This window comes from Bos javanicus, chromosome 29, assembly GCF_032452875.1.
Source record: "Bos javanicus breed banteng chromosome 29, ARS-OSU_banteng_1.0, whole genome shotgun sequence".
Classification (NCBI taxonomy): Eukaryota; Metazoa; Chordata; class Mammalia; order Artiodactyla; family Bovidae; genus Bos; species Bos javanicus.
This window is the reverse complement of record NC_083896.1, coordinates 29,377,435-29,393,947: the sequence shown is the minus strand read 5'-3', so window position 1 is coordinate 29,393,947 and position 16,513 is coordinate 29,377,435. Positions and strand designations below refer to the sequence as shown.

General features: G+C 44.2%; 1 protein-coding gene across 2 annotated transcripts; it reads right to left on the bottom strand.

Annotated features, from left to right (window-relative positions):
• Positions 1 to 1,185: 1,185 nt before the first annotated feature.
• Positions 1,186 to 15,871, bottom strand: EI24 (EI24 autophagy associated transmembrane protein). 2 transcript variants are annotated; one of them, XM_061406344.1, is made up of 11 exons: positions 15,783 to 15,871; positions 12,642 to 12,754; positions 9,035 to 9,180; positions 8,231 to 8,291; positions 7,226 to 7,292; positions 6,454 to 6,578; positions 5,409 to 5,528; positions 4,929 to 5,040; positions 4,126 to 4,237; positions 3,494 to 3,568; positions 1,186 to 2,220 (listed from the first exon to the last, which is right to left on the bottom strand). In XM_061406344.1, exons 2-11 carry the CDS (start codon positions 12,681 to 12,683, stop codon positions 2,058 to 2,060), a joined length of 1,023 nt encoding a protein of 340 aa, XP_061262328.1. In that variant the 5' UTR covers positions 12,684 to 12,754; positions 15,783 to 15,871; the 3' UTR covers positions 1,186 to 2,057. The 2 variants fall into 2 exon arrangements, with proteins under 2 accessions (XP_061262328.1, XP_061262329.1); XM_061406345.1 differs by lacking the exon at positions 4,126 to 4,237.
• Between the last annotated feature and the right edge of the window lie 642 nt (positions 15,872 to 16,513).

The following is a 16,513-nucleotide window of genomic DNA, read 5'->3' as shown; positions in this document are numbered from 1 at the left end:
GCTGAAACTCCGGTACTTTGGCCACCTCATGCGAAGAGTTGACTCATTGGAAAAGACTCTGATGCTGGGAGGAATTGGGGGGCAGGAGGAAAAGGGGACAAGAGAGGATGAGATGCCTGGATGGCATCACCGACTCGATGGACATGAGTTTGAGTGAACTCTGGGAGTTGATGATGGACAGGGAGGCCTGGCGTGCTGCGATTCATGGGGTCACAAGGAGTTGGACACGACTGAGCGACTGAACTGAACTGAAGCTGCCATTGTGAATTTGGCAAAAACAGAGCCTGCTCTCCCTTTGATCCCAATTTCCTAATCACTGCCCTCACTTCCTGTGTGCTAGTGAAAAGGCAAGAGCAATTTACACTGCTTCTGTGTACACCTCGCGAGATTAGGCTTATCTACAATAGACATTTGCTAACCTAGCTTTTGTACACGCCTGGTCTCTCAGTCACACTAATAAAACTTTACAGATCCCTCACTTCCAGTAACTTAAATCATTTTCTATAGCCAGGCATATACTGGATAATATCACTTACCTTTATCTACTCAGTTTCCCTCATCCTTCTAAGATCAGCTTAGCAGACACAATTACTAATTTCAGACAGCAAAAATGTGACCTTTTAAAATTTCATTTTAAAAACTACAACAATTTATCTTCAATAAGGCAACTGCCGATCAGTTGCAAACTGATGAAACAAACTACACACTACTTTAAAACCTTCTGTATTCAAACTTGGTTCACATCTCCTGGCAACGATTTTTAAATCCTTATTTTTGTCTTGTACTTAGTAAAGGTTTCTGTTAACCAAATATCTCTTCTCTTCCCTCATGAGAATGTCCAATTAGTTGAAGTCTGGAAGGACCTCTCTTCTTCACAAATACAGAGATGTATAGACTTTAAAACAACTCAATTCCAAATTCTTTCACTAGGTGCCAACACGATTATAACAACATAACCCAAACTTCCTCAGGGAGTATTTTTCAGAACTAATTTTTAGAATTAATCATGACAAAGTCTTGTGTTCCATGAATATGTTTCCTGAAGTGACAATTTATAAATTCGACGATTACACATGTGAGAAACCAGCTCACACCTGTGACATCTTAACACTGTACAGGTGTTCTGACATCTGCCCCCTCCCTCCATATTTAGTCTCTTTGAAATGATAGGAAAAAACCAACCAATCACAGGTTTAATGGGTTTAATAAGTTTACCCCTTCAGGTCCTATTTGCAGCACCCAATATTCCTTTGAAACACCAGACAGACCCAGCAGTGGCCAACAGTCAAAATCAGACCTCCAGAGTTTAAAAGTTCAGGTTCTCTGAGCATCCGTGTTGCAGTGGCACTTGTCCGAAATTGGTACCTCCCTATCTCTGGGGAGCTTTAAATGTACCAGTGAAAAAAGCTTTTTCCCCTGCAAGGGGAAGAAGGAAAGTCATTCCTCAAACCCAGTGGAGTTCTGGCTGAAGTCTTTCTTCTGTCCCGTGTCTTCAGGCTTGTGTTTTTGTGTTTTTTTTTTTTTTTTTTGCAGTGGAGCAAGAGACCAAAATCTAACCTGAGTTACAAGAAACAAGACAGTGATGGCTATAAAGGGAGTGGCCAGGAGCAGCGGAGCCTCCTGTCCCTCCCACACCCAATATATGTGCTTCACAGAAAAACAAAAAAACAGGTCCACAAAACACAACAGCAAAACTACGAAATCCACTCATCCAAGGGCGGTGGGAGGCAGAAGGGGAAATGGAAGGGAGATGGCACAGGGAGAGAGTATTCAAATCAGTCCAGGCACGGGGCTGGCAAATGCTAGAAAAGAGCTGCAGAAAAACCTGTGGTCCTTTCAGACTCACCAGTGTTTAAAATCCATACTGGTCGCAGGAAGATTCTGCCTTACGTGCACCAGAGACAAAAATCTGGATTCCTCAGAGAGAAGGGAATGTGGGCAGGGCCCTTGGCAGGGTGGGCCCTGCCTTCCCTGGGAGAGGTGGAGGTGAACCAGAGAAGAGCCGCCACAGCATCCTTCCGATCCCACCCGGCCCCTCCGGATGGCGGGTGACCGACTCAGCGGCCTGTGGCAGCCTTCAGTTTGGCAGGAGACGGGTGCGGCGAGGGTAATTTTTCTGCAGAAGTGGAGCTGCTCAGGGCCGACTGTAAGTAGACCGTCTTATGGAAGAGTCTGTTGCTTAAGAAAACCACCAAGGAGAAGAGGCGCAACTGGAAAAGGCTGCAAGGCAAGAGAGACCCAACCTGTTAGACCGGCCAGCTGAGAAAAACCGTTTTAATCATTTGGCCACTTATTTGACTATTTTCAATTTAAAATGATACAGGGGAAAACAAGACCACTGAAATTTGATTAAGCGACTATAGATATTGGACACGCAGATTAAACAGGTAGCAACTACAGAAAGCGCTGGGATTGTCACTGTCAGGAGGGCCGTGGAATCGGGTTCGATCCCTGATCCAGGAGGATCCCACATGCCACGGAGCAACCAAGCGCGTGCACCACAACTACTGAGCCTGTGATCTAGAGCCCACGATCCGCAGCACAAGAGAAGCCACCGCAACGAGAAGCCCGTGCACTGCAACTGGAGAGAAGCCCCTGCTCGCCGCAAACAGAAGAAAGCCCATGCAGCAGCAAAGACCCAGCACAGCCAAAATAAAGACTTCAAGCTGTGGTCTGAAGATATCATATGCTAGGTGTGGTTCACTTGCAGGAGAGTTCCAAGAGAAAGTCAATTACGCTAAGATACACACTTAACATTAGTGGATAGCAAGAACATGTGAGACCCTAAAGCAGACTGGAAATTTTTCTAATGCATGTGTCCTCACTGACTTAACCAAAACTGTCAAAAGATTGAGTTTTTTTCTGAAGTGATCTAATTTCCAGAGTGCTACTATTGCTAAAGATTCAGTTTTAAAATACTGTTTTGTTATCATTATCAATAAACTCATGTGGCCACATCACATGACCCAGTATTTTTAAAAATGTGGCCATTCTTACAAAATGAGCTTAACTACAGGTATAGGCGTCTTATTCAGTGAACTGTTACATTTTAAGAATATGTATAAATATGTATAATAGCATCAATTTTTGAAACAGAAATGCACACATATGCATGGGGAAAATCTTGGGATATATCCCAAAAGTGCTACTCTCATAAAACTGTATATTAATATTTTCCTGCAATGTGAGGAAAATAATGTCACAAACCAGCAACTTTTCAGTTGTAGAATAAGCACCCTATAGTGTGTTAATGACTGAAACTGTAATTGTCTTCAGGTTGTGTCCTAGTCTGTCAAGTTCTGCTAGACAGAATTGTAAAATTGTTTCCTTAATAAACATTTTTCTCATTTGTAAAAAAAAAAAAAAGCATCAGTTATACAGTTTTTTTTAAAAACTGTAAAAATGTCTCATTCACATAACTGCAGTGTTACAACCCCAGTATTTTAGACAGAAAATACTTGCTACATTTTAGCTAATACTGGCTAATACTTACTATGCTTTGCCAGGGGTCTTTGCTTCATTGGCGCTGATAATGAATAAAGGAAAGAGGATAGAGAAGAGGCAGCCACTGTTTGTGAGGGAAAAAAAAAAGAATTAGTCACCTTCAAAATAGCCATGACTTTGAAGATATTAGAAGCCCAAAGTTAGTTACCTCCAGTGCTAAATAGCATGGCTTGATGGACCCTTAATCTATCAAACATATGTTTAAAATTTTTTTTTTTTAAAAAAAGGATTTTTCTAAACACAGGCTATGTTTAACATTGTTCCAGGAAGCAACATAGAAGAAAGAATATGGGATATAGGATCATGCAGACAATATTTTAATGCTAGGAATTCCTTGGCAGTCCAATGGTTACAATTTCATGCTTCCACTGCAGGGGGGCTAAGATCCTGCATTCTTCAATGTGTGGCCCCCCACAAAAAATAAAATAATGCTAACTGACAGACATCTGTGACTATCTGTCAGGGAGAAAAATCCTACAGACCTCTAGACGGCCAAGTAAAAATGCAGAATGCCTAGCACAGAACCAGTGCACTCAAGGCGCTCCCTACACTGAGTTATTATTGTTATTATTATTACTTTTCTTTAAACTAGTTCCCTCCAAGTCCTTGCAGTCCAATTACCTGACAATGTAGGAGGACTGCATTGCTGTGAGGAAAGCCAGGGGCAAACCAAATCCAAAGTAGTAAGGCCAATTCCTTTCTATGTTTGATAACCGCTGGTGCATTTCAATTCCTAAAACAAGGAGCCAACATAATTAGGCTGCATTACTTCCTTTTAGTCAAATGACTAAATATCACTGACAATTTATTTGAGGTTTAAGTTTTAGGTTCGGATCTGCTATTTACAATACAACTAAAGTATACTAGAATTGCCCAAATCCCATAAAGCTTCCATGCAAAGATTTTACAACTGAACCATCACAATTCAAAGCTGGCAAGCCAAGTGAATTCTGCATTCAATACCAGCAGCATCATATGTCAGTATTAGTTTTGAACAAAGCAAGATATATCAAAAAAAAAAAAAAAAAGGCAGCCATCCTCTAGAAATCAATTAATCTCTTTCAACCATCCACACCCAAATATACCAAGGACTTTCAACATATCCCTCAAATGATCTGTATGCACCAGCATCAAACTAACTTCTCTGATTCAGAATAACTGGTGCTTTTACGCCACCTTATGGCTCTGTCAGAGCTACATGACATTGAGCTCCACAGGGTAGTCCTACAGGGCTACACCCCCCAGCACCAAAGGGTTAAAAAAACCTCTAAGCCAAATGTAAGTCCCCTCTTGCCAAAAAGGCTGCTTCATCCCAATGATGGGTTTGCCAAGGGCCTCAGTGTTGAAGAATTTAAGAAGTTTCCTTAGCAGCACCATTTCCAAACTGGGCCTCCAAGCTCTTGAGTTTCTTTGGACAGGCTTACCTTTATTGAACCAACGATATTCGAAGCAGTATAGTGAGTAGAGGAGAGACATATGCAGGAGACTAACCAGCTGACCAACAAGATGGATGGGAAAGAGACTCACAAACATCCCCTGAAGAACAAGTATGGAAAAGCTTAATTCCAACGCTTCAGAGACCTAACACGGTTCACCTGCCACTCTGAGTTATTGCTCTCGCTCTCTACCCAGCCAGCCAGAGAGCTGCTTCTAAAGTTTCTAAAATAGCAGGTGAGTGCAGAAGGCTCAGGGTGGCTGGTAAGAGCAGGTAAATTCATGTTGTTTTTTTTTTTAATAATTTTATGATTTTAAAAGTCTCTAGTTGTTTCTATGAAAAATGATTTAAAAATCAATACCTCCCATAAACATATCTGCTCAGTATAAACGGGATACCCTGTTTTTCTGAAGCTCCCTCTAGTGGATCTTTGTTTAATCCGCCCATGTGCCCGGAAGGCCAGTCTCACCTGGAGAAGGAAGAGAGCCTGAAGCAAGAGGTTGAAGAGCATGTCAGCAATTATTTTGCTGACACTAGGAAATGGGTGAGGTTTCCTCCCAGATACCTCGAATGCCAAGTCCGCTATATCCTGCAAGAGAGAAAAGAGCTCACCAAAACGTTCAGTCACTCAGTCGTGTCCGACTCTGCAACCCCATGAACCGCAGCACGCCAGGCCTCCCTGTCCATCACAAACCCCCGGAGTTCACCCAAACCCATGTCCATCGAGTAGGTGATGCCATCGAACCATCTCATCCTCTGTCGTCCCCTTCTCCTCCCGCCCTCAATCTTTCCCAGCATCAGGGTCTTTTCCAATGAGTCAGCTCTTATCAAGTGGCCAACGTATTGGAGTTTCAGCTTCAACATCAGTCCCTCCAATGAACACCCAGGACTGATCTTCTTTAGGATGGACTGGTTGGATCTCCCCGCAGTCCAAGGGACTCTCAGGAGTCTTCTCCAACACCACAGTTCAAAAGCATCAATTCTTTGGCGCTCAGCCTTCTTTAGAGTCCAACTCTCACGTCCACTGGAAAAACCATAGCCTTTACTAGACAGACCTTTGTTGGCAAAGTACTATCTCTGCTTTTTAATATGCTGTCTAGGTTGGTCATAACTTCCAAGGAGCAAGCGTCTTTTTATTTCGTGGCTGCAATCACCATCCGTGGTGGTTTTGGAATCCAGAAAAATAAAGTCAGCCACTGTGTCCACTGTTTCCCCATCTATTTGCCATGAATTAAATGGCCTAATTATCCATCCCCAAAGTGAAGGCCACTAATTTGCCATGAGACCTACCAGGGGAGAAAAGCCCCTGGACACCTGGCCATGAGACACCCTTGTGAGCTGAGAGAATAATTTCATTTTACAAGAGCCCAGAGCTCACCCGCTGGCTGCCTGACCAAGAAAAGTTCAGGCTGTGGAGTCGCTCCCTACGTAGCTACTAAATTGACAGACTGAAATCTGCCACCTGGTGACCAATCATGCCGTCAGACCCAGACTCCATGCTGCCCTGGACCGACCTGAAACCAAATCGCGTTGACGACTTTGCTGAGCACAAAGAGGGGGAGCACCCAGAGAGCACTGAAAATTGATGTGAGGAAGAACTCCAGCCACGACCAGACATCCCCGTGTAGCGATGGGTCACCTAGGACAGGGGGGAGGGCTTATTAGTTTACCTGGAGAAAGGGAAAGCCAGAAGACCAAAGGCGCATCCCCTGATTTGTGACTGTGCTTCCCCTCCACATACACACCTTTGCTTCTTGCCAGCACATCACTGTACCTGTGCCAGGTAGTCTTACTTTGTCATAGAAACACCACATTCTGGCCATGACTCCAATTCAGAGCGGCCATGGATATGTGCTGCTTACTTGGACACAAAAGTGCTCACGTGGTGGTGGCTGACAGGTCAGTGACTAGTGGTCACTGGATGCAGGAATCCACCTGAGTTCATATTCCAGCTTCGCCACTTACTAATGGGTTAACCTTGGTAACCAATTTGCATTTCCTCATCTACAAAACGGTATCCACAGCAATACCTACTCAAAGGGTTGCTGAGAGATTTGACTTAGAGGAATCTGCCTTGCAAAGCAGGGGACATGGGTTTGATCCCTGGTCACAGAACTAAGACCCCACATGCCTCAGGGCAAATATGACCTGATGCAGTCAAACAAATAAATACATAAAAAACCTAAAGCTCCAGGTTCAAAGTAAGTGTCCAATAAACTGAGGGAGACAGGAAAAACCTCCCCCCTCTATCCTGGGCAGAGAGCACAGAGCAACGGAGTCACTTACCAATAATCTGGGCCGTTACTGATTGAAGGACGGGAATAAACACTCGATAAAACAAGAGGAGACTGAACTAAAGGAGAGAAGCAACAAGGTAAGCATCAAAAGCCCTTCTTTAAAACAAGAATTTCAAGTTTCAGCGTACTCATTTTCCAGATGGAAGTGCCTTTTATCAATCAGGAGTCCTGCAGTGGCATCAAAACCGGACTCGCTGCTCTTTACCAGTCCTCCAGCGAGAGGCACACACCTGACACTGCCTAGGCTGCTCTTTACCAGTCCTCCAGCGAGAGGCACACACCTGACACTGCCCATGGAAACAAACTTTGGGGGCACAGGAGCCCAAGTCAATCAGTATTCGTGCCAATACTAAGAATGCAGTCAGCACAGAAGCACAAGTCAATCAGTATTCGTGCCAATACTAAGAACGCAGCCATATTTTATTAATTAAAACTAACACCTAAAAACAGCTGTGAAATGTTTAGATTAACAAGTTGAATTATACTGAATTTCAAGTCAAAGAAAATATTTTGACTCTTTGTTTTTCAAAGTACTCAAATTTCTCCTGGGGCTGTGTTGGTTCTCGGTCAACTGTAGACAACTTTCTGGTGTGAGTTTCCACAGTAATCAGTTTGAGGACACTGCTATGACCAGCTGACGGGAGAGCCTTGCTCATGTCCATCTGTCCCTCCCCTTTGAGCCTCCACAGTCACTCTGAACCAAAATGTCCAGACAATGTCATGAGAAATTGTTACCTATGACAATAAAACTTGTTAAGTCATTTAACAAAAGAGTGTATGTGCAGGGCTATCCCTGACATTTACATACAAGAAGTCTGAGGGGACATAAAATGACTGAAAATGCACAGAATCCCGAGTGATGGCCTTAGGAATGTATTACTACGTGAAAGTTACCTGTCTCAGGTTTAAGAAGACAGCTGAGAACCATGAACACTGCAACAACCTGAATAAAGATGCTTCTAAGGCACTTGGAATTTGAGGAAAAAGAACTTACCCAGAAAACTCCACCATTCCAAGCGCAGCACTGAAAAATTCTGCTCACAATACGTGGTTCACTGGAAAAGACCACATGTGTTTAGCTCAACAGGTATATAGGCTATTTCCATATTGTCATTCAGCAGCTCTCCTTTTTATATATTTTCTTAGCACCATATTATTTTTTAGCACCTATTGTTCTTCCAATGTTCTCTCCTAATATCAATGAGAAAGGCTAAAAATATTTCAAGAGAAGCATTTTTTTTCTTAAAAACAAAACAAATAAACTCCTTTATTTCCTAAGTCCAAGACTGGAGAAGATTAGAAGGGAATGTCAGGTTCTTTTATCAAATTCCACATAGGTGCTCCTAGAAGCATCCACTCAGCCAAAAATATTTTTTATGGTTCTCTATTCACCATTCTTGGAGAAGGAAATGGCAACCCACTACAGTATTCTTGCCTAGGAAATCCCATGGACAGGAGCCTGGTGGGCTATAGCCCATGGGGTCGCAAAGAGACGGACATAACTTAGCAACTAAAACAACAACGATATTCATCATTCTGATTTCTTTTAGACACCACAATATTTTGAACAAGGATTACTGCTAGACCTCAGTTTAATTCAGTGTGAGGGAAGTGGGGAAAAATCACCTGTAAATTTTATGGGGAGAGAGTACAAAAGACAAATAATGCGGTACTGAAACTCCACATCATTATGTAGTGTCTGAATTTTATGCTCAATCTGATTACTTCCTAAAGTGCCCCCCTACCCCCGACTGGAAGGGAGTTCAGATGCTCCCTGACCTCAGCCTCCACTCCTTACCTCTCCTGCTTCCTCTCTATGCTCTGGGCTCTCCTCTGAGCCAGGATACTGCTTGCCCTTCTTCGACGCTGCTCCTCTCTCTTTTGTTGAATTCGAGCATCTAGCTTTGAGATGGTACAAATTCCCCAGATGGAATCTTTGATTCCCTGTCGACATGAGTATTTATTATTTTTAAAGAGGGAAAATTATGGATCAGAAGACTTCTCAAAGTTAGATACAATGAAATAATAGTGTAAATCATTCTACTTAGTTTGCTACAAGGCTGAAGTGACCCTTGATATTCTTCTGTTTAGAAATCACTCCCAATTTACAGAAGAGTTGCAAAAATGAAGAAATTCCTAATATCCTTTCTCGAAATCACCAGTTGCTGTGCCACACTGTTATTTACGGGCTTCCCTGGTGGCTCAGAGGTTAAAGAGTCTGCCTCCAATGCAGGAGACCTGGGTTCGATCCCTGGGTCAGGAAGATCCCCTGGAGAAGGAAATGGTAACCACTCCAGTATTCTTGCCTGGAGAATCCCATGGATGGAGAAGCCTGGTAGGCTACGGTCCACGGGGTCGCAAAGAGTCGGACATGACTGAGCGACTTCACTGTATACATATATACTCATTTCTTTCTGGATCATTTGAGTAGGTTGCTATATCGTGTCTCTTTACTTACAACTGTTCATTGTGTATTTCCTAAGAACAATGATATTCCTTAATACAAGATCAGTTCAGTCAGTTCAGTTGCTCAGTCGTGTCCAACTCTTTGCGATCCCCATGAACCGCAGCATGCCAGGCCTCCCTGTCCATCACCAACTCCCAGAGTCCACCCAAACCCATGTCCATTGAGTCGGTGATGCCATCCATCCATCTCATCCTCTGTCGTCCCCTTCTCCTGCCCTCAATCTTTCCCAGCATCAGAGTCTTTTCCAATGAGTTCATACTACAATTTCCCCATTTGTCTCCGAAATGCCCTCTACAGCATTTTTACCCACCGCATACCAGACATCAGTTCAGAATCACACTTTGCACTTAGCTCTAGTATCTCTTTAGTCTCCCTCCATTAGGAACAGCTCTATAGCTGTCTTTCTTTTTGAAGTATACACGTCAGTTATTTTATGCGGTGCCCTCAATTTAGGTTTGTGACTCATGATTAGACCCCAGGTTACACATTTTTAGCAGGAGTTATCACCTAAGGGGGGCTTCCCAGGTGGCTCAGTGGTAAAGAATCCACATGCCAGTACAAGAGACATGGGATTGAATCCTGGGTCGGGAAGATCCCCAGAGAAGGAAACGGCAACCCACTCAAGTATCCTTGCATGGGAAATCCCAGAGAGAGGAGTCTGGTGGACTGTAGTCCATGAGGTCGAAAAAGAGTTAGACACGACATAGCGACAAAACAACAAGAATCACGTAAGTGATGGTGTGCCTTTCCAGGTGTTACACCCAGAAGCACGTGATGTCTGTGTTGGCCCTTGCAGGTGACACTGATTCTACATATTTGGAAGGTGTTATCCAGCTCCATTGTATGGCTGCAAATTTTTCTCCTTGCAACCAGTAAGGAATCTGTGGGCAGACATTTCTGAGACCAGGCAACTATCCTGCTCATCAAGTCCTCTTCCCTAGATTTGGGCATCAATTAACAAGTCTTGATCAAACCAATCTTGAATAACACATTGCAAAATAGTGGTTTTCTAATCCATCTAAGAGTTACCAATACTGTTAAGCCAAGTTATAGCCCTCCTTGATACGCTTCTAATATCAGTTGAATGCCTACAAGTATGATTTACATCCTGTATCAAACCAGTGATACAAGGATAGATTAAACACTGGTCTCCAAAAAGGACCGGGGCTGGACCAAGGCTGAAGAAGACACAAAGAAATAATTAGCATAAAAGTATAAAAAGCTATTGCTGAGTAAGACAGAAACAGCATGGCAGTATAGCTGGAGAAGAATGTCTTTAAACATGTATGGCGAGGGAGAGAATGATTAAGTCTATAAGTCACTGACGGGACCACTTGCCAATAACTGTAAGAGCCCCAGTGGTAGAAAGGTTACTGTCATTACCACGAACATTAGACCTGCCTATTACCCAGTTCAAAGGACTACCCTCATTCATCGACCCACTTTCATATCTTGCGTCCTTAATGAGCTAGACATCAGTCATATGGACGTGCTTAAGAAACTCATAACTCGGCAGGAAAAGTACGTAAGTAAACAACAACAACAATGTATAGTTTAGTAAGTGCCAGAACAGTTTTATATCCAAAGTAGAGAGGGAAGAACTAGGGTATTCAACATCATCAAGAAGCAGAAAAAGGTATTCTAGAAACAATGGTCAACCTGGATTTAAGAATGACATTTTCTCCTATTATGAGCAAAAACAAATTTTAGAGAAAATTGTCAGAATACAGAGAAATGGACACGTTTATGAACTACACACTGAAAGGAGCATACATTGGCAAGGTTCACATGATCTTTTACCTATGAGTAACGTTTATTCTTATTTTGCTTTTTAACTTGAGTCTTCCACCAACAGTTTAAAATTTTAAGATCATTAAGTTCAAGTGGCTTAAGGCCTAGCATGTGCCAGAATGACGACAGGATCCCCACCTCTGATACTTGCAGTCTGTCTGAGGCAGACAAACACACAAAGTGCATGCTGTATAACTGATCCACAATTGACATTTTATCGCACAAGAATGGCAAGACAAGGATGTAAGGTATTAAAAGAAGGTCACATTGCATGAATTTGCTTTGGCCCTTCTAAGATATTCCTTCAATTCCACCTCTTTTAATCCAAGGAAATAAACTTATAAACACTCCCACTCCCAGGCAGAACTGGTCTCTCTCCTGCCCTCAAGAATAAAGCGACAGGGGCTCCAACTAGGGCACTGGACCTCAGACATCATTATAACGGAATGTCACACGATAGATCATTCGGGTTACTGGGTCCTAAACAGACCTTTATGGCTCTGTTGATTAGGGGGTCCTAAATGTCCCTTTAATGGGACATTTTCCTAGAGCATCATCATCTCCGCCTTGTAGATTGGAGAATAAGAGAGGTTCTATACTGTAGATCCAAACAAAGTAGGTTAGGTATTAGCATTACACCAATGTTCATTGCTTGGTTTTCAACAATATACCACAGTTACATAAGATGGCAATATTAGGAGAACCTGGTGAAGGATACAGTGGAGCTCTTTGTATGACCCTACAACTTTTCTGCAAGTCTAAAATTATTCCAAAATAAAGTTTAGGGAATTCCCTGGTGGTCCAGTGGTTAGGACTCCATGCTCTCAAGGGTAAGGGCCCGATTCAATCCCTAGTAGGGGAACTAAGATTCCACAATTCACTTGGCATGGTAAAAAAAAAAAAATACAGTTTTAAAAAAAAAAAGACGGTCTGGGCCCAAGCTGAACAGGGTCCCCATACTAGAGACATTCACTAGACAGGTCTCCCAAGTTTCTGTGAGATGCAGGATAATTCCTCTCTCTTGAGTAGTATGGATTAGAGTGAAAACCTGTATGTGAAGAATCCAACAAATACAACAACACTACGTAACAGATTTTCTAGTCCGTTCTTGCAGCAAAAGGGTCAGAAGAAGACTGGACGTACTCACCCTGGCAAGGTCCTGCAGAAAGGTTTTGACACTGTCAGCCATCTCTTTACCGCCCAAACTATCAGCTACACAAAGGAGAGAGAAGTGTCCCCAGATTTTTCATTATGAAGGACCTGCAAATAGATGGAGTATAATCAAGGAAAAATATTTATCTTCAAGTTACATGACGACGTTTTCCACATACTTGTCTAACAGGAGTGCAGTAGATTCTATCAGTTACATAGATACTAGCAAGTGAACCAAGTGAGATTATAGCTGTAACTGCTGAAAAACCTGAAATCAACCATTTTTAAGTCACTTACCTACCTTTCACTTTTATTCGGGGTAAATGTGCTCTTGGACCAGTAGCCTCTTCTCTGGGCCATGATGTCCCTAACTATTCCTCCTCCGTCGTCGTTCAGTTGCTAAGTTGTGCCCAACTCTGTGACCCGTGAACTGCAACACACCAGGCTTTCCTGTCTTTCACCATCTCCCAGAGTTCGAGCAAACTCATGTCCACTGAGTCGATGATGCTATCCAATCATCCCTGTCACCCTCTTCTCTTCCTGCCCTCTATCCTTCCCAGCATCAGGGTCTTTTCCAATGAGTTACATCAGGTTACCATCCCTTCTACATGTCCCAAGTATTTTTGAGATCCAAGATCATGAGTGACAATTACACTTCAATATCCTCTTAAGCAATATTTGTGCTTGATGTTACGTGAATGCAAATACAAGAGCAAGATGAAAGTTCTAACAAAAATTTTAAATACGCACTTCATACACGGGACACTCTGGCAGCGGTAAGTTTGGATGATGATGTGAAATTTCCCATCAAGACCCTCAAATATGCCTTTCCTGTTTTCCAACTTTAAATATATACATACATATGTAAAATTTTAATAAGCATGCAAAAAATAATGAATTTTAAACTAGGCCAAAAAAAGGTTAAGTTCACATATACAAATATTCTTTAACACACTATAACTTTCCCACTGTATTTTTTGAGTCCATCTATGTCTCTGCAAACAACTCAACTTTGCTCCTTTTTACGGCTGAGTAGTACTCCACTGTTGTACTCCCTCTGTTGATGGACATCTAGGTTGTTTACATGTCTTGGCTATTGTAAACAGTGCTGTAATGAACATAGGGTTGCGTGGGTCTTTTTGAGTGTGACTTTTTGAGTTATGGTTTTCTCTGGGTTCCCACTGTATTTTTTTATTAGGTGAATGAAAAACCTAGCTTCACAAAATAATAACTTGAAAGTTCACATGTATAAATATTCTTAGAATATTATGCTCCCAAGTAATGTGTTTAAGGTGAACGAAGAACCCATTTTCAAAAATTTAATTAAGAACTTGGGATTCTAAACTTCTCAAATGTGACTTAATCAATCTGAGATATCCTCAGTTTAAGAGAGAGCGCATAATGACAGTATCACAGGCAGCTTCTATAAATCTCAAATTTCAAAACATAAGCACCCTTTGCTTAATGACCACTTCATCAAACTATACCTTACTGACCCAACTGGACTACTGCCACCCAGAACAGGAAGAGCAGGGAATACAGCAGTAGGAAGGCAACTTGCCCAACACTGTATGTTCCATCTGCTCCTTGGGTCAAATCCTACACAGATACACTCAGAGTCAGGTGAACAGTTAATGCTCATGATGATACATAAGACACTGGTTGCTAAAGACTATCACAGATTCACTCTTAATCGTCTACTTCCTCATCGATGAATTAAGGGTATTAAATTTCTTCCTAGGTGTTGAGTATACAGTGCAATAACATGAAAATAAAACCTTAACTTCTAATATAAACATAATCCTACTACAGAATGAGCTAGTTTGGGAGTTTAAGGAAACAGATTACTTAGTCTGGATTTCTCATAAGGCCCTGACACAACTTGAAGTGTGTTGGTCCTAATTCAAGGGGAAGAGCTCTGTTATCTGAACCATGGCCATTAACACCTGGCTTCTGCAGGGCTTCCCTTGTGGCTCAGCTGGTAAAGAATCCGCCTGCCATGTGGGAGACCTGGGTTCCATCCCTGGGTTGGGACGATCCCCTGGAGAAGGGAAAGGCTACCCACTCCAGTATTCTGGCCTGGAGAATTTCATGGACTATACAGTCCGTGGGGTAGCAAAGAGTCAGGCACGACTGAGCGACTTTCACTCTGCAGGTAACAAGTCGCGAGTTACCTACTGACCAACAGGGGCTTTTGAGGACAAGTCACTTCAATTTTACACGGAGACCCTAGCAGCCTTGCTACAGAAATAGGTGAATTATCTGGTTTGACAAGAGAGGTCAGATATGGAGAAAAACCTGCCACAACTGGAGACCAGAGACTGAATAATAATACGGAGGGAATCCTCGAACTGAGGTGAAAATAAATGAGATACATCTAGTTCACATTTCACAGACGGAGGAACTGAGTCTCTGAAGTTAAATGGCTTGCCCAAGATTACAGCACGCGAAAGGCTACAGAGAACTTCAAAACCCCGGTATTCCAACCCTCAGTCGAGACTGTCTACTCAAGCTTTGCAATGAGGAATTTTAACCAGAGCATCCCAGGGACAAAATGTTTCTTACGCCTGTAAACACAGCTGGCCATTAAATTCCTAAGCAGTCATGAGAACTGACCGAGTATCTACTGAGGCACAGTCCTGTACTTTCATTTCTAAGTCACTAAACCCAAGTCCGAAAGGCAGGTGGCTGTCACATCCCACTCCAGGTCCGCTAAAGGTAAGCATCCTCTCTTCTCACCGGGCTCCGCGGACGCTCGGAACCCACAGGTCCCTTCGGACCCGTCTCCCTGCAGCTCCTGGGCAAACTCCAGTAGAGGCTGGTCTCTCTCGGCAACCAGAGCCGTGCACGAGGCGCGGGGCAAGCTCACTTCCCGTCACACGGTGAGCTAAACCGAGCCGCGCCGCACCTGGGCAGAGGTTCGCCCGCGTCTGCCGGCTGCGTCCCCCGCCCCAGCCCCGTCCCGCCGCCGAGGCACTTTCCGGTTCGGGATCCCCGCCCGCAGCCTCCGCCCGCACCTCCCATCCCCGCGCTCGGGCCCTGCTGCCCTCCCACGCCCTCGCCGCCCAGCCGCCGGGGTCCACCCCGCGAGCGTGCTGCGCGGCGCCAGAGCCTGGCTCGGCCGAGCTGCACCTACCCGGCAGCTTCGCCGCCGCGGCTCCGGCTCCGGCTCCAGCCGGGTCTCTCGCCCACCGAGGGTCCGCTCGTCTCCTCCGAGACCCTCCGCACCGGGTCGCACGCTCCCGCCCGGGCGCTGCCAGGGCCGGGGCCGCTGCGCCCGCACTGGGCATGCCCGGGCCGCACGGGGCCGCTGGGAAGTTGGGCGGGCGCCGAGTTCAGCGGCCCAGGAGGAGGGGGGCGGGGCCACGGCGGAGGAGGGGCGGGGCTACGTGCGGACGCAGCCTGGAAATGCCGGCGGTGCGCAGAACCGGTTTCGCGCGCCTGGTCTGTCGGCGCCGCTTTCCCGGACGCTGTTCCTCCACCGTCGCCCGGTTGCCCTCTTTCCTGATCCAGTATCTATTAACAGTTCTTTGCTCTCTCTTTTTTACTTCTCCGAGGTTGCCTGTCTTTCTTTTATAAAGCCTAACAACGGAACAATAAGATGCAGAAGTCATTTTGATCTATTTGGTTAGAGATTTTCTGTAACCAAAGAGTACTAAGGAATGCTGGGTTTAAATCAAGCTCATTCACCTATTAAGAATAAAATGACTAAGAATAGGTCAGTGGGCCTTCCCTGGTGGTCCGGTGGCTGAGGCTCCCGCGCTCCCAACGCAGCGGATAAGGGTTTGATCCCTGGTCAGGGAACTAGATCTCACATGCCACAGCTAAAATCTGCTCCTGCTGCTGCTGCTAAGTCGCTTCAGTCGT

Coding starts and splice junctions, on each gene's coding strand:
- EI24 (XM_061406344.1), bottom strand. CDS start 12,683: ATGGCTGACAGTGTCAAAACCTTTCTGCAGGACCTTGCCAGG. Junction 7,293..8,230: donor GGAATGGTGGAGTTTTCTGG/GTAAGTTCTTTT, acceptor TCTCTCCTTTAG/TTCAGTCTCCTCTTGTTTTA. Junction 4,238..4,928: donor ATATCGTTGGTTCAATAAAG/GTAAGCCTGTCC, acceptor TCCTTGTTTTAG/GAATTGAAATGCACCAGCGG.